At 44.6% G+C, this 17,257-nt stretch overlaps 3 protein-coding genes across 4 annotated transcripts in view; 2 read left to right on the forward strand and 1 right to left on the reverse strand.

The window, feature by feature from the left end:
• med20 (mediator complex subunit 20) overlaps window positions 1-2,400 on the forward strand; it is a 2,814-nt gene extending 414 nt beyond the window's left edge. Inside the window, exons 2-4 of the mRNA XM_043223718.1 lie at window positions 845-990; window positions 1,171-1,424; window positions 1,904-2,400. Coding sequence (XP_043079653.1) covers window positions 845-990; window positions 1,171-1,424; window positions 1,904-2,128 — 625 coding nt within the window. The 3' untranslated portion in view covers window positions 2,129-2,400. The remainder of the gene's footprint in view (window positions 1-844; window positions 991-1,170; window positions 1,425-1,903) is intronic.
• A 140-nt stretch (window positions 2,401-2,540) lies between these two features.
• usp49 (ubiquitin specific peptidase 49) lies at window positions 2,541-9,409 on the forward strand. Its single transcript, XM_043223618.1, has 7 exons — window positions 2,541-3,933; window positions 4,232-4,315; window positions 5,566-6,989; window positions 7,489-7,693; window positions 7,762-7,870; window positions 8,095-8,300; window positions 8,793-9,409. Exons 3-7 carry the CDS (start codon window positions 5,625-5,627, stop codon window positions 8,894-8,896), a joined length of 1,989 nt encoding a protein of 662 aa, XP_043079553.1. The 5' UTR covers window positions 2,541-3,933; window positions 4,232-4,315; window positions 5,566-5,624; the 3' UTR covers window positions 8,897-9,409.
• A 1,125-nt stretch (window positions 9,410-10,534) lies between these two features.
• Window positions 10,535-16,415, reverse strand: tmcc2 (transmembrane and coiled-coil domain family 2). 2 transcript variants are annotated; one of them, XM_043223653.1, is made up of 5 exons: window positions 16,130-16,415; window positions 14,764-15,126; window positions 13,679-14,268; window positions 13,088-13,223; window positions 10,535-12,185 (listed from the first exon to the last, which is right to left on the reverse strand). In XM_043223653.1, exons 1-5 carry the CDS (start codon window positions 16,130-16,132, stop codon window positions 11,886-11,888), a joined length of 1,392 nt encoding a protein of 463 aa, XP_043079588.1. In that variant the 5' UTR covers window positions 16,133-16,415; the 3' UTR covers window positions 10,535-11,885. The 2 variants fall into 2 exon arrangements, with proteins under 2 accessions (XP_043079588.1, XP_043079586.1); XM_043223651.1 differs by lacking the exon at window positions 16,130-16,415 and having other exon boundaries at window positions 14,764-15,132.
• Between the last annotated feature and the right edge of the window lie 842 nt (window positions 16,416-17,257).

Genomic DNA, 17,257 nt, shown 5'->3' on the forward strand with positions numbered 1-17,257 from the left:
TTTGGTTTGTTTTGTATGAAAAATAGGTCTTGGAGTAAACTTTTGTTATTGTATTTAAATGTAATTAAATTATTATTATTATTATTATTATTATTAATTAAAACGAGAAAAGCAAATCAAATAGATATTTTAACAGAACAGTATTTATTATTATTTGGATAAGTCTAAATGTGAAGTAATATTATAAAACTATGCTGAGTATATTAATAGTGCACGCCTGTATTTAATGCATTCAAGGAGAAGTAAATATAAACTAATCTTTTCTTTGGTTTGTTTTGTTCAGAAAATACCCCTGAAATGTTTTTTTGCTAGAGATATAACAGAGCAACAGTGATATAAATGTAAATTTAAAAAGAGGTAACACGGTAATGATACTGTAATGTGTGTCTCTCTCTCTGTGTCTCTGTCTCTGTGTGTGTGTGTGTGTCTGTGTGTGTGTGTCTCTGTCTGTGTGTGTGTGTGTGTGTGTGTGTGTGTCTGTCTGTGTGTGTGTGTGTGTGTGTGTGTGTGTGTGTGTGTGTGTGTGTGTGTGTGTGTGTGTGTGTCTGTGTGTGTGTGTGTGTGTGTGTCTGTGTGTGTGTGTGTGTGTGTGTGTGTGTGTGTGTGTGTGTGTGTGTGTGTGTGTGTCTGTGTGTGTCTGTCTGTGTGTGTGTGTGTGTGTCTCTGTGTGTGTGTGTGTGTGTGTGTGTGTGTGTGTGTGTGTGTGTGTGTGTGTGTGTGTGTGTGTGTGTCTCTGTGTGTGTGTGTGTCTGTGTGTATGTCTCTGTGTGTGTGTGTGTGTGTGTGTCTGTATGTCTCTGTGTGTGTGTGTGTGTGTGTCTGTGGGTGTGTGTGTGTGTGTCAGTGTGTGTCAGGTGCCGGTGGCGGAGGGGAAGAGCGTGCAGCAGACCGTGGACATGCTTCATAAGAAGCTGGAGCAGCTGGGAGCCGTTAAACAGGGTAACTTCTGGGTGGACTGTGAGACGTACCACGCCACGGGGAACTCCACCGGTGAGACGCCATCTGCCTGCCGAACATCTTTAGGATACTAAGCAAAGATCGAAGAATTTCCTGCAGTAAATATCTCAAAACGTGATCTCCGTGTAAAAAGTCGGTTGCCGTGGAAACAGCGTTGTGTGTGTCTGTATGTGTATGTGTGTGTGTGTGTGTGTGTGTGTGTGTGTGTTGCAGGCCAGCCGACGAAGCTGCTGTATGTGATGCACAACTCGGAGACGCCGCTGAGCTGCATGGCTCTGTTCGAGGGCGGCCCGGGCCTCACCGCCGACGCCAACTTCGACGTCCTGATGGTCAAACTCAAGAGTCACTTCCAGAACGCCAAGGGACACAAGGTGGAGTCTCGCGGCACGCGCTACCGCTACTGCGACTTCCTGGTGAAGATCGGCACCGTGGCCATGAGCTCCAGCGCCAGGGGCATCTCCGTCGAGGTCGGCACGCGCTCACAGAGACTTCTCACGAAAATAACTCATTGAAGTTAGCGAAAAACCTGAACGACTGAAAACAAACGAGAACGAAAATTACTAAAATAGCATGCAGCTTTCAGGATCATGTTAAGATAACACTTTTATATTTGATTTTTCATCGTACACAGGAAAAGCTGACCAACTTTTGCGTGAAATGTTTTTCCATGTAGATGGTTTGGAGGTTTTACTCAAACGACTGAAGCTAGGAAACACTCATTAAATCCACCACCAACGAGCACTGTAGAGATTACCATGTTTTACGAATTTACTCTAATTCTAAAAAGTTTAATTCTACAAAACCGTAATAAAAAACATCACTGGAATCACTTTTTTTTTTAAAGCTGGTGAACCATAAAAACATTAATAAACAACATTTTTTTTTCTATAACATATATAGTTATATACATGTATATGTAATACACTCTAATGCTGGCGTCCTGCAGGTGGAGTACTGCGCCTGCGTGATCCCCGGGGACTGCTGGAACCTGATGAAGGAGTTCCTGCAGAGCTTCCTGGGGCCTCACGCTCCCGAGCTGCCGGCGGTGTTCTCCGGGAGGAGCGAGGGCCTGTACGCGCCGCTGGACTGCACCGACACCATGAGCCAGTACCTGGAGCTCTTCGGGAGAGTGCGCAAGCAGCAGGTGCTCCCGGGCAGCGGCGTCCGCTGAGAGACTGCCTTCACTCCTCTGGAGCAAACCACTCGTTTTTGTATCAAAACAAAAGGTTTCAGTGGCATTAACATCACTTTCATTCATTTCTACATGAACTGTTCCCTACTGCCCAACAATTTCACTCAATTCTCGATTCTTTAAACAAAAACTCGTCCCTATTCATACTCTATTAACTTAAATGCCTCCAACACTAGCTTGCTCTATTCTTTTTCTATACAGTCTGTTTACTTTCTTTTTTTTTGTAATAAAATAAAGCCTTTCTACATGCACTGTGTTAAAGCACGTTGATTTTTATATTCCTGAAAAAGGTTGCCTTGGCAACTAGCTAAAATAAAAAGTTAATCTAAGTGTATCGGTTAGCGTGTCAAGCAACGAAACTTTATGGTTTTAGTTTTTAGTAAATAATGATGATAACCCTAAATCGCTGGGGAGGTAGAAAGCTTTAAAACCTTTTAGCTTCCAATATAATGCACGGTTTTCACTGATCTTGAAGCTGTTTTGTAATTGAGGATCCGTTTATACGGCAAACACGTGTAGAGAGAAATCAAGGGTGGTTTTATTCGATTTAATTCATCTCCGACCAGATAAACTCTCTCAGAAACGCACAAACAAGCACTAACGTCACAATTTATAGACATTTATTTCATTTTAAGTGATGTAGTTTACCCTTCAGTCATTTTCACGAAAAGTTTCACGCGTAGCTTCTTCCGGACCAGCAGGGGTCCCCAGTGTGTTCTGGATGCTCTTACAAAAAAAAAAAAAGGTTCAATTTGATAAAAAATGCCCCTCACTAAAGGACGTCTGTGAGGTTGCACGCCCAAGGCCTCTATGCGTTGATGTTTGTTACAGGAACACCTCATTTGCATTTAACAACCGCAGAGCAGATGAAGCAGCAGATGATTGGCCAGGAAAGAGCCATCGGTTGGAGTATGCATGAGCAGAACGCACTGGATGAACGCCGAGCCACGTATGAGCTTCAACAACACTTCATTACAGCATTACCGTAAAGATCTTACAGTTAATCTATGTTCAGCAATGAATCCCCCATGACTTTATTTCAGTTTAGAAGTAGTCGCAAAGCATGCTGGGTAAGCACACAGTGTGCAGACTGCTTCAAAGTCCACTCTTAAACCTTTGTTTACACTCTTTTTACTAATGGGAAACCTTATATCTTTTAATTTTATATGAGTTTTCCCATGCAAGTCATCTTACAGCGTAAAGTGTGTATAAGTAAGCATGCTATGGACAAGGTTAATCTGTTCATCTGACCCCGCCCCCGGAGCTTTAAAACGTGACGGACGCTTCCGCGACCGATGAGAGACCGGCTCCATCGCGCCGCCCACCGCCGTCTCGACCAATCAGGACACGGTCGTCACGCGATTGATCGCTCCTCGGCCAATCAGAGCGCAGTGACGCCGGCGCTGGGCGAGTTCGGTTGAGCCGAAAATGGTGACAGCTCTCGCGTGCGGATGATGGCGGTAAATAACAGCCTAAAGCGAGTGTAAAAAAAAACGCGCAGATATTAACGTCATTCAACTCGCCAGACGCATTTCAGCGGCGGTCTCGCGGAGGACTCGCGCCGAGGGGCCGGTGTTTGAGAGCCGATCGGTGGCTTTGCGGTGTGAGTTTGTTCCGCGGCTGCGGCTCTTGCTAGTTTTTGTTCAGCGGGTTTAAAGTAACGGATCTCTCGCGCCGGTATAAACACGCACACAAACACACCGATCGAGCGCCGGTACCGGAACCTACCGGAGCCGCCGCTGCCGCGGATTCCGCGTGTCTCCCGGCGGAGCGTCTTTTGTTCTGTGAGTAGCGCTAGCGGGTTAGCACACACACACACACACAAACATTCAAACAACAGAGACAGACACACACACACACTCATGTAAGTGTACACACACTGCATTGCGAGACACACTCAAATACTTCTGAGAAATATAAATATAAATATACATTCACATTCAGTCACACATTTAGGGAGCACTACATAGTCACAAACTCTCACATATGCATGCATACACACACACTTAATCATAAAGCACCTCTTTAAAAATCACAATGCCACAGTGCCTTTTGATTAAAAATTGCATTTTTCATCCACAGTTTTCATTCTGCACGATGAAGTCTTTTAAGCGGTCCGCTGACAGGACATGTCCACTCTGATGCTGAATCTCGCCGTTTCTCACAGTGAGTAACCCTGCCTCAAAAACGGGCCATTTTCATACTTCCTAGAACTACTGGAAGAAGTTCTAGAAACTTCATCTGTGGGAACTAAATTAGCTCCTACTTCAGATCAGGGTCTGAAACCGGTCTATAGGAATTGCTATGGGCTGAACGCTTTTAAAAAGCCATGTAAAAATTACTCCGCGATACTTGAAAAATAGTGATGATAACATTTAGCTGTTGTCTTCAGGGTTCTGTTCTCATCATTGCGAGTTTTTCATAGCGTGAATTATTCTTTTGCATTCAGTCTCTGTTTTGAAGAAACAACACCGATCACGGTGTCCTCTATTTGCTAGTTGATAGTAAATCAATGAATGGCGACTGGCGGATCAATTTTGCGATTATTGGAACGCATCACAATTGTTTCTGGAACCGATTCAGAGCTGGAGGAACTGGAAGCAAGAGTACAACTTGCCTCAGAATCTTGTAATAATAAGAGAGAATCGCTTTCCGTTCCGATAGTCTCAGAATCGATGCAGAACAATTACTTCATTCACCATACATTGATTTATTGTCCTAGTTGTTGATGTTTGTAAATACTGCAACTAAAGACGTTGCGTTGGGAAACTTCGAAGTTTCTGAATGCTAAAGCGCCTATTGAGATAGTAGTGCATTATTCACTTAAAGTAATAGCTCACACAATTCTGAATTTCTTTGAATAAATACCGGTTTGGAACTAGTTCAGGGTGAGGAAACGACAGAATTGTCATTTTTGGGTGAACCGTTCCTTTAAAGCAATGGCTTTCAGAATGCCAGAATGATGTATATGTAACAATTATGTTCAAAACGCAAAAGAAGCAACTGAATAAAAACAACCAACAAATCAACGGCAAGCGCATATCTGTTTGACATATGGGTCGCGTCAGCTTAAGAAGAAAAAACAGGGTCGATCTTAAAAGTTTAAAACCACTGCTTTTAAAGGGTTAGTTCACCCCAGAATTAAACTCGCCCTCATGTCGTTCCAAACCCGTTCCAGACCTTTGTTCATCTTCAGAACACAAGTTAAGAGATTTTTGATTGTTTCCAGACCTGAATCATAGTAGTTGTGTTGTTGTTTATGGAGGGTCAGACATATTTGTGTTCCGAAAATAAACAAAGGTCTGGAATGGGTTTGGAATGAGATGAGGGTGAATAATTAAATGACACTTTTTATTTTGGGGTGAACTAACCCTTTAAAATGGTAACTTGCAAACATTACGTTATCTTGTCCTTAGGATGAGTGCGGTCATGGCGTGTGGTTCCTGACTCAGAGTGCTCCTGCGTGTTGGGAGACATGGATCGCTGTAAGCATGTGGTACGGTTCCGTTTGGGCCAGGGCCACTCCATTCTCAACCCGCAGATGTGGCGTTGCATTGACTGCGGCACCACGGAGTCCGTATGGGCTTGTCTGAAGTGCGCTCATGTGGCGTGCGGCCGCTACATGGAAGAACACTCCCTAAGTCACTACCAGACAACGCAGCACCCTCTAGCCATGGACGTACATGAACTGGATGTCTTCTGTTTCGAGTGCAGAGATTATGTGTTGAATGATAATGTCGAGGGTGATTTAAAGCTCCTTCGCGGGGCGCTATCTACTGTCCGCAGCCCTGGTCAGCGCTCCCTTCGTTCATCGGCGCCCGATGCCGGACTGCGAGTATGCGAGGTTGTGCGGGATGGTGCTATGCAGACGGCGTTGTGGCACAGACGGAAAATTCTTCTTCAAGGTGCCTTGCACCGTTGGAGGTGCCGACAGCAGGAGCAAAACAGAAAGCGTGAAGAAAAACAGGAGCAGGAGCGAGAAGAGAAGCGACGGCAACGCAGGGAAGTCAAGAAGCGGTTGATGGGAGAACTAGCCAATGTGCCACCAAGAAAAAGTGCACGGCTTCTCACCCAGGCTCCTCGTCCAACACTCGCACTTATTCCTCGGAAGTTCCAGGACCCTCCTGAACGACTCCCTTCGGCCCCCAAACAGTCCCTGCTGTCACAATCCAACAAGCCTCTGTCACGCAAACCGTTGCGTAAAGCAAGTCGGTTGCACCGATATCATGCCTCGCAGTCATCACGCCGCAGGAAACTTGCACCCGGAGTAACAGGATTGCGCAACCTTGGGAACACGTGTTACATGAACTCTATTCTCCAGGTGCTGAGTCACTTGCAGAAGTTCAGGGAGTGTTTCCTCACGCTGGACCTTTGCGAGACAGAGGAGCTGCTCGCAAAGACCAACCAATCGCAGGGAGCCCTCACTGCGCTGGGCCGCATGGGGAGGACGAGCGGAGGCACCTTTAGCAAACAGAATGTCCCGCCCAGCCTGAGCTCTGCGGAACTGGTGCAACCAAAAGAACCACGGTCCTCAGCTCGGCAGCAGATGTCTTTGTGTCACGAGCTGCACACGCTCTTCAGGGTCATGTGGTCGGGTCGGTGGTCGCTGGTGTCTCCATTTGCCATGCTGCACTCCGTGTGGAACCTGATTCCGGCTTTCCGTGGATACGACCAGCAGGACGCGCAAGAGTTCTTGTGTGAGCTTCTGGATAAGGTCCAGCAGGAACTGGAGTCGGATGGACCCAGGAAACACTTCCTGATTCCGATCACGCAGCGGAAACTGTCCAAACAAGTCCTCAAAGTGCTCAACACCATCTTCCATGGACAGCTGCTCAGCCAGGTGATGTGCAACTTACAATACCTAAACTTAACTACCTTAGTAACTATTAATAAGCAGCAAAATAAGAATTTTTTGAGGGGAAAGTCATAGTTAGTAGTTAGCAAGTGTTATCTTTTTTTCCTCTTTACCCTTTGAGGACTGAATGAAACACTTCCAGGTGTATGTTCTTGCCTGCTCCCATCGGTTCTGGGAGAATTGCAACCTCATTAGTTGCTACATTTAGTACTATCAATACTTGCTCTATTAAACACACTAAAACACTAAAAACAAGTACCGGCAGGATTTTAAAATGTTTATACTGACTTGGTACTGTGATATTGGTTTTCGTAACATCCCTAGTTTGAAAGAACAAAGGTATATAAACCTAAGATGACCTGAGGGTGAGTAAACCATGTGTAAGTTTTTATTTTTGAGTGAACCCTTTAAACACACTATTTTGGGTGCATGAGAAACGCATTGGGACTAAATCAGTGAATTATCTGCTAAACTGAACCTGCAGGTAACGTGTCTGTCCTGTAAGCGCAAGTCGAACACGGTGGAGCCATTCTGGGATTTGTCTCTGGAGTTCCCAGAACGATACCACCGCATGGAGAAGCCCAGCGCAGCGGCCTGTCAAGAGAGCTGCTCGCTGTCAGAGATGCTCGCCAAGTTCACAGAGACGGAGGCTTTGGAGGGATGCATTTACGCCTGCAACTTCTGCAACAGTAAGTAGTGCCTTTGTTACAGATATCAACGTTGTTGATGCATTTATCTAAATGTTCTGCATTTTCAGGAAAGCGCCGTAAATCGTCCCATAAGCCCCTGTCTCTTTCGGAGGCCTGTAAGCAGTTACTCATCTGCCGTTTACCTCAGGTTCTGCGGCTACACCTCAAACGCTTCCGGTCAGTCAGAACACCTCCCATGTTTTACCTTGATGTTTTTGTTAGTTGGAACCAGGGTTGGCCAAACTTACTCCTGCAGAGTTCAGCTCCAAACACACCTAAACTTGCTAACCAAGGTTTTTAAGACTGCTAACTGGTCGAAGCTGAACGATGCAGGACATTTCTCTAGGATTGGACACCCTTGGTTAAACCTCATGCTATCGCTTCCATCCATACTTGTCTAGGTGGTCCGGTCGGAATCACAGGGAGAAGATCGGCGTCCATGTGGCTTTTGATCAGGTCCTGAATATACAACCATACTGCTGCTCGGACACTGCTCCGATGCCTCAGAGAGAAGCCTACACCTATGACCTATCTGCTGTAGTGATGCATCATGGGAAAGGCTTTGGCTCAGGGCACTACACGGCTTACTGTTATAACACTGAAGGAGGTGAGTCACGGTTCCTGACTAGCGAACTGCAGCACAATCTGCATCATGCAGAACGCTCATAATTGGTGTGAACACAACTCTCAGTTTAAGCAAGCAGTCTGCATGCTTCAAATCTCTTGCAATGCATTTGCAACGGACAAATGGAAGCTTTACTTTGCATGTTTTGGCAGTAGAAGCAACCCTTTGAGTACAAAGTCAGTAGCCGGGTTGCCATCCTAAATTATGAATGCAACTTGTGCACAAAAATTGTAATAAAACGTGTGAATAAGAGCAGTTTTCATCCACTAAATGTCACTAAGAAAAGTAGAAGTCACTCAAAATAATATTTCTATATATATATATATATATATTTTTTTTTTTTTTTTTTTTTTTTTTATTATTATAATAATTATTTTTACTGTACATTTCTGCCCGTCACCACTTATAACCTATTTGTGAGTATAAGGTAGAAATCTGTATGATGGACGCACAGTAAAAGTGTTTGCGTTGCAGGTTTCTGGGTTCACTGTAACGACTCGGAGATGAACGTGTGCAGTGTGGAGGAGGTGTGCAGCACTCAGGCCTACATCCTGTTCTACACGCAGCGCTCGTCCTAGACCGCTCTGTCCCTGAGACTCGCAGCTGGCACAGACACACTTTACCGAGGGCATTCAGGACCAAACTACACTCACCTGCAGGGTCCAGAACAGCAGGGACGCACACAGATCAGCCCCTCCGCTGTCGGCGACAGAGATCGATGGATGCTCATCCTGGAGAGGAATGCGACAGCAATATGATCATCACACACTCTGAATCAGGAATTCTTCACCTTTGATACTGCGACTGTTTTCTACTCTTTCTAATCGGGATGAAATTCAGGAAAACAGAAAGCCTCTTCATTTACATCAGTGGTAAATGACTGAACAATCTTATGACGCTGAATGTCTAGTTTGTGTGTGTGTGTGTGTGTGCGTGCGTGCGTTTGTTTGTGTGTGGAAGGGCGTGACTGCTGACCTCTGACCCTTGACCTTTGTCCTGTATCGTGAGAGCACCTGTTATCGACTTTATAGATCTTGTGGGATCTTCCTGATGATAGTGAATAAAAACAAAAACAAAATCCAAATCCTGAATCCCTGAGTTCCTGTCTGCTTTGTATTTGATGCACATCATTGCTGCCCGACACAGTGCTGATTTATGTAGTAAAACTCAGTCAGCTCTACACAGGATATTTGTTTAAACTCACTTTACTTTAAAAGAAAACTTAAATTAGTATTTAAGCTTAATCCATTTAGGTCTCCGCGTTCCCGCTGTTAGGATTGGCAAAACTGGGGTTCATGAGTTGAGTTGATATGAAACAATGGAATATTTGTTTACTTACGTTTTTTCCATTAAAAATCTAATTTTAAATAATTAAAAATAATCAGTTAATGAAGTATATGAAATTCAGTTTTTGAAGGCAGATTAGCACCTCCTGGTGAGAGCAAGAAAGAAAAACACGTAACTTGTGTAAAGAGAAGATGCCTGTATATATCACTAACCCTCTTCAGAAGTGCTCGTTATCTGCGAGCATTTGTTCAAATCAGTCTTTGTTAAATCTTTCTCGGTTAAATAACTTTTAAACCAGTCAGTCAGACTGAAACTTACCGTTACAAAAACTCGCGCCATTTTAGCATTTAAATTCCCTCAGGCGGTCAACGGTTCGCGGGCGCGACTGTGTTCAGTTTATCCAAGGTATCCACTGAGGTAAGATTAAATATCAAATGACGCATGTATAAACGATATTAAAGTGCTTATCTCTACGCATGACATCTGATATTAGCCATTCTGTCCACGTTTCTCTTTCCCAAGCACAGTTTGTCAGATCAATCTCATTTGCGTAACGTTAATTAAAGAAGCTGTTTCCCATCAAGAAGATAATGATGTAAAACCTCCAGTGATCGCCAGGTGGCGCCCTTTAACGTCAATCCTGCAGTGAATCGAGCATGATTATTTATTACCAATAAACCACATCTCATCTGCTGATTCACAGAGCACCTGTTTAAGTGAATAGAGGCTATTTCATAAGCGTAGCATGCTGTATAAGTTAAAGATCATCTGTCTCATTTTGAGCCGGAAGCAGGTGACTGTGTAATCCATCCTGGGATTAATGAATTTGATCTGGATTAAAATCAGCATCCTGGATTACAGCAACAGATTGTCGCACCGATGCAAAAATATGTTCACCAAAATGATAACAAAACAGAAAACAAATAATAGCCTATATCTGCAAATGTATTTATTAAGAATACAGTGGTGGTGTGATTTAGCAAACGGGTAGAAACATGAGAAATATGATCATGCTAACAGTGAGTGTTACACTATTACTGCGTTTACAAAAATGTTCTGATGGCAGATGTAGTATTGATTCTTGACTACTGACAATTACGCTTCTGTCTCTCTGCCCTACGTCAAAAATCACTTAACAATACACAACGTAAAATGACAAAAGTTTCATTCTCCTCCGTGATGAGATATTTCATATATAACAGACACTGAGTTCCATCGAGACAAAACAAATTAAACGCAGCACATTTGAGACAGTTTTGGTGTCAGCACGAAAGAGTTCCTTCAGTCATGAAGATGTTTGGATCTATAATGTGACCGTGTGTCGGTATTAAAGCCATGCATCAGAAGAAAACCATCCTTTGGACTTATTTCTTGTGTCCGCTCTTTTTAACATTCATTAGTAAAAGCAAAGAGGAGCTCATTGGTCTAAATAAAAGAAAGAAACAAGGGCTGCGCGATGAATCGAAATGAAATCGCAGTCGAGATTGGGCAAAAGCTGCGATTGTCATGTGCATTACGTCAGTGAAGCATGGTTCTGTGATCAGCGGTAAATCTCCATCTGAAGCTCAGAGAAAGTCCAATATACCCCCGCAGAAGAAGCCATGAGACTCCTATAGCGCTACAGATTCAACTGCTGTCATTGATTCAATGTGACTAATAAACACAAAACTATGACAATATACTGTTATATGATTAGCTGAGTTTGTCTTATTATACTTTTATTATAAGTATATCATATAGCAATGCTAATCGTCTTTCTCCCTGCATAGAATACTGTGAAATATGTTGGTTCTGTGCAAGAAGCCACATCATCTCACAGAAGGATTTCAAACACGCAACTGACGTTATGACGTTTTCACATGCTGTCATTTATTGCGCAGAGCTGTAGTTCACTGAGAAGCTACGCAAACAGCTGTCACTATCGCAAACAGTTTTTTTGAGTTTATTTGCGTAGGTTGTTAAAGAAATACGGCTCTGTGTAATAAACATTGCTCCATCTGAAAGCCTGTGCTGGAGATTTACTACTAAATCACACAATTGGCTTTACTAACAAGATGCGCTTCCTTATTAATTGCGCAGCCCTAAAAGAAGGAAGGAAAAGACAGGAAATGTAGAGCCATGGCCTGCGGTTCAGACAGCACCATCTTCAGGCCACGTATCTCCTTACTGAAGCCATGGGTGGATCTTTCTTGTACGTCCTTCAAGGTTGGTACGATGGAAGGGATGCGTCACAGTTAAAGTTTACGTTAGAGTTCTGGACGTGCATTTTGTTCACGTTCTTCAGCTGGGCAACAGGCAGAGCTCAAGCCAATCCCAGTGTTTCCACAGTGTGACCAGGAAGAGCGCGAGGGCGAGGGTGGCACCAACCCGGGCACGTGTCTTCATGAGTGGAGTGATGAAGTTGGCCATGGTGGAGACGAACACCAACAGTACCGCCATCAGGGCCAGGATGACGTTAATGAGTTTTCCCAGCAGAGCTCGGGCATTAGCGTTCTCCACACCCTCCAGCTGCACCACCTGCTGCTGTTGCTGCTGCAGCTCCAGCTTGGTAATGCGGGTGAGGCAGGACTCCACTGCTTCCTGCGGGCACACACACACACACACACACACTTCGGTTGTAACACCCTGGTAGAGCTGAATTTAGCTCTAGCTGAATTTCTGACCATTACTGCCTGCTCCTGCAAAAACTCTAATATTAAATGTAATTTTTGCGCATCAGGGAGCCACTATCAGTATATTTACATTTAGTCATTTTGCAGACGCTTTTATCCAGAGCAACTTACAACTGAGGAATATATAAAGCGATTAATTTTAAAGAGGCCAACAGACAGAGGAAGTGCTCGTAATACCTGCCTCAGGCATTGTTCAAATAAGTAAAAGGAGATAAGGAGAGGGAAGGAAAAAGTAAAGAGAATTCTAAACAAATTATAAATTCAGAATGAAGTCAGGTAGTGTATGACTTCGGATGCAGCTTGTTTTGGATACAGGTTATCGAAATCTTTTGCATGAAATTAGGCTGATATTAAACTGCTGATTTTCTCTCGTGGGTTACAGCCCCATTCTCACTCAGGATGATAACTATAAAGATAACTTTATAAGATAAAGTTAGAAAAATCACTCTTAATATTGAAGAATTGCAGAGTTCACACCACAGCTATAACGATAAAGGCACAGAGAAACAATATCGTTGGCGCATTAGTAACTTTGGACAGTATAACTGGACCAACCGATAGACTTTGATTGCAGAAAATCTTTAGTGCATGTTCTCTTCAACTCACTGGAAGGAAGTGGTGCTTGAGTCACAAATGTTTTATGCGATACTCCAGTTTGGATGGAAACATAGCTTGTGATTAGAAGTTCTTTCATTTGCATTGAAAGCTAAACTCTGCAGGACAGTGGCCCCTCAGAAGCAGGATTGGACACCCTTGCTGGTTAAGGTTGGAAACTTGCACATTTGTGCACTCTTCGTTATAGGTGTTCACCTGGATGTCTCGCGCTCTCTCGTACGACTGGTACGCCACCTTCTCCTCCATGCTGGCCAGCTCCTGCTTCAGATTGCTCATCTCGTTCTGATGGAGTTCCGTCAAGTCGTTGAGCTGCTCTTCCAGACGCTCGTATCTGGAGGAAAGAGAGAAGACATCCCTTAAGGGCCATATGGAATCCAATATATATATATTGCTGGGCTGCTGTGAAGACCATAACATTTCTCAGTTTGTATGATACAACATTAGTTTTTCTCAAAAGAAATAGCAAAGTGCTCATGACATGGTTCTTAGAGCAGCTTAAGAGATGATGTTCATGTCATCATATATTTAGGTGGCACTTCAGTGTTGGCACTATTCATTCACACAGAGCCATATCGTGTTTTGATTTAATGGCAATGTCCTACATTTGATTGATCCCATCTCGTTCTCGATACAAATCATGCAACTTCTGCGTTATGCAGTAAATTTCGTTTTTATGACTAGATTCTGTGATTCCATCCATGTTTTTCATATCACAGAAATCACTGAGCCCTAACGGCTTAAGATCTGACTCCGAAGAGCGCTGGATCTGCTGTAGGTGTATCTTACCTGTATCGCTCCTCCTGCAAGCACTGGGTCATGTAGCTGTAGTCACTTTGCAGCTGCGCTCTCATGTCCTCGATGGCATCCTCCATATGTACCTGACCGACTTTGATCTCCTGCAGGCCTTCCAGCAGTGCATCCCAAGAGGAAGACGAGGAGTGGTGGTGGTGATGATGGTGATGATGTCCGTCTAGTCGCGGGCTGCCCATCGCCGCTCCCGCTCCTCCAGAGTTGCTCCCGGCCGCCGACCCGGACGTTGCGCTGGAGCACTCATCATCGCTGCCGTATTTTGGGCTGGAGACCAGCGTGGCGCTGCCACTCAGAGCTCTGGGCGTCTCCTCCGGGTGCCCATCCTCCAAAGTGTCTTTTAGGTGGGCGATGTTGTCGGCGCTGCCAAACTTGTTGCGGATGAGACTGGCGAACTCTCTGGGTTTTGAGACGACGGCGGTGTGCGTGAGTGCCGAGACTCCACCCTTTACCCCTTCCACTACTCCACCTCCAAAACCACTGATTCCTGCTCGCACATTGGCACCTACATCCTTCAGCCCCTGCTGCATATCCCTCAAGACGTCTTTGGGCTGTCGCGCTGGACCATTCTGCAGAGAATAGACAACATTATTCTACTACAGAGGTCCTGGAGTGCCAGTGTGTTACAGAGTTTAGCTCCAACCCTGAAAAAGTTTTGATGCTTTCAGTATGGCACAACATGACATTCAAACTCACATTAGAAATGTTTAGCTTTGAGTAAAGCACATAATCAGTACCTGAGATTATCACTGTCAAATTTTGTGTGTCGTTGTTGTGATTAGTTAGGACAAAAACTCCAGTTAACATGAACCTTTTATTGTGTGTCAACTTCAGATATTTTGAACAATGCAACTTCAACAATTGGGGTATTTTAAAGTAAATTACTATAAAATTTAATTCTTGCATCCAATCTACAGGCGTATTTTGAATGTGGTCCCTCTGATAGAAATTGTGTTCTTCACCTCAGGTGTGCTTGATTAGTGTTGAAGCTAAACACTGGCAATCCAGGACCAGCGTTGAATAAAAATTGCAGTTGGTCCAAACACACATGCATGTGAAATTACCTGCTCAATCTCTTTGAGTTTCTTGTGGTAGTGCTCGAGTTTCTTGTGCAAGTGTGCAATAGTCTGCGCAGACTTCTGGTTCTTCTTCTCAAACACCTGTTTGATCCGTGATGCCTGCTGCTTGTCCGCGTTGTGGGCCAGTTTGAGATACTCGGCCACATTATCATCACGGGCCTCCTGCTCCACGCGGATCTGCTCGGTGATCTTCAGGATCTTCTGCTGCAGGTGTTCCAGCGCCGCTCGCGTTCTCTGGACCTCGCCGGCTGCCCCATCTGACCCTGCCTCCACGCTGATGTTCCCGTCTGACCCGCCATGGCTCACCGAGGGCGGCAGACCCAGAGTGGACACTTCGCTTTTATCCAGCTGCATGCACACGATCAGAACATAAGCATTGAGTTGCGCCAACATGCTAACATGAACATGAGACGTGAAAGCACACTGTTTAGCAGCACACTATTTAACTGCAAGAGCGAGTGGTCACGTCTGTTTACAAGCTGAACAAAAACTCACACGCTCGGAGCGAGAGAGACACAGCGTGACCCACTTTTGTTCTGAAAATATCTACTCACACAACATCACAGTAAACGTATAAACAATCCGAAACAGTAAGTGCGTGTCTTCAGTAGCTATGCATCTGAAATAAATCATTCATAAACGCATTGTTGCAATTCACTTCAAACGCTGGATGAATGAATGCCATGCATACACAATACAAAGTGGCAGCAAATCTCAACCTGCAATACCTCCTTGTAAACAAATAAGCATGCCTCAGAGAAAGCTCTTCGCATGCATGACGAAATGCACACATGCATGAAAAGATGTGTGGTCTGTATGTGTGTTCAGCGTCGTGCTGACACAGCAGGGTTTCACCAGAGGTTACTGCAGGCCATGCATCTTCACACACTGTGTGCTTCTCCGAGACCAGGTTTGGTGTGTTGCACACACACACACACACACACACACACACTCACATACGCATACGCATGCATGCACGCGCAGCTGGGCCCCTCTAAAGGTTAGCGCAGTCCATGCATCTTTTAACGCATGTTACCTGCCGAGAGCGTGTGTGTGTGTGTGTGTGTGTGATCTACAGGCCACTGATGGACACATTTAGAAAGTAGGTTGGAGCTGAGCGATGGGGGACAGCAAACACACACACACACACACACAAGCGTGCGCATGCATGCAGCGTAAATCAGGGATGTGTGTCAGATGACAGTGGGCGAGTTAAACACATGAGGAAAAACTGGAGCCGACTTCTGACATGCAGAACAGCGCATGACAGAGAGACAGATGGGTGGTGATGGACGGATGGATGGATGGATGGTACAAGACAGGAACAGAAGATTAATTTGCGATCATTTACCATAGTCTTCAGTCCAGGGTGTGCAGCTTGACTGCAGAGACGTGTAAGAGGGCCATATCCCTCCTGTCTGTCTCTCTCTGTCTGTTCACCCCTCCCTTCCTCCTCTAGCTGTCTATCTCTCGCTCCAGTCTGTCATGCTTCACGCTGGAGTCAATATCGGCTGCGCTTTGTGTCTCTCATGTTTGTCTCGCCTGTATCTCAGGTTTCTTTCCCGTCTCTCCGGCCGTGTGTTTGTCTGAGTGTTTCGACGAGGCTGCGGAGCAGATGAGCAGAGGGGGAGGGGAGTTCAGCGGAGCATGCGTCACACACACGCGCACACACACACACACACACACACACACACACACTGCAGCGTTCACATACACACACACACTCACAGCTTAAACTCTGTGGTCTGTGTGTGTTCGTTTCCTTACAGAGAGCACATTTGGGGTGCGTGTTTTCACGGTGAACGCATTTTTAAGGGATATGCAAGTGTGTGTGTGTGTGTGTGTGTGAGGGAGGTTGGGAAAGAAGGAAGGTGGGGGGGGGTGGCAGGACATTTCCCAAACAGACAGAGGGGCTGATGGGAAACGCTGACGTCAGTCTCATAGCAACAAGCTTCATAACAACTGGGTCAGTGTGTTGTTGCACAGGAACACAAGCTACACGCTACATACGTGTGAGCTTACGCTTTTATTATTCAACGGAAGATTTTTTAAAATAACGCAAATGGCTTCTCAGGCATTACAGTGAGGTTGATTCGTCCCTCAGTGCTCATCTAAAAATAAAGCTTTAAAATGCACAAAGTCAACTTAAAATAGATTGAATTCATTTATACGCTGAATGTTTTTAGTCTGATTGCAAACAGCGGTTTTTCCAAAGTCAAAATTAACAATAAAAATAGTAACTAGGATATCCATGAAGATGTTTCCTAAATGAAGCAAATAAATACAGTCATTAAATGCCATTTAATAAATTGCAATAAGCCTTAACACTGGGATACTTCATATTTTACTCACGTTAATAAGAAACCCAGTCCCAGAAGAGCCCAACTAACAAAAATATGTTCTAATGTAATGTTTCGCTAACGTACCCTAAACGTTTTTTTCCGATGTTCCGGGAACATGTGAAACATAGGTTTTTTTT

The sequence above is a fragment of the Puntigrus tetrazona genome, chromosome 22 (genome assembly GCF_018831695.1).
Source record: "Puntigrus tetrazona isolate hp1 chromosome 22, ASM1883169v1, whole genome shotgun sequence".
Classification (NCBI taxonomy): domain Eukaryota; kingdom Metazoa; phylum Chordata; class Actinopteri; order Cypriniformes; family Cyprinidae; genus Puntigrus; species Puntigrus tetrazona.

Coding starts and splice junctions, on each gene's coding strand:
- usp49 (XM_043223618.1), top strand. CDS start 5,625: ATGGATCGCTGTAAGCATGTGGTACGGTTCCGTTTGGGCCAGGGCCAC. Junction 7,694..7,761: donor CGCCTGCAACTTCTGCAACA/GTAAGTAGTGCC, acceptor CTGCATTTTCAG/GAAAGCGCCGTAAATCGTCC. Junction 7,871..8,094: donor CTACACCTCAAACGCTTCCG/GTCAGTCAGAAC, acceptor ATACTTGTCTAG/GTGGTCCGGTCGGAATCACA.
- tmcc2 (XM_043223651.1), bottom strand. CDS start 15,132: ATGCAGCTGGATAAAAGCGAAGTGTCCACTCTGGGTCTGCCGCCCTCG. Junction 13,224..13,678: donor TTGCAGGAGGAGCGATACAG/GTAAGATACACC, acceptor TCTTTCCTCCAG/ATACGAGCGTCTGGAAGAGC. Junction 12,186..13,087: donor AGAGAGCGCGAGACATCCAG/GTGAACACCTAT, acceptor GTGTGCCCGCAG/GAAGCAGTGGAGTCCTGCCT.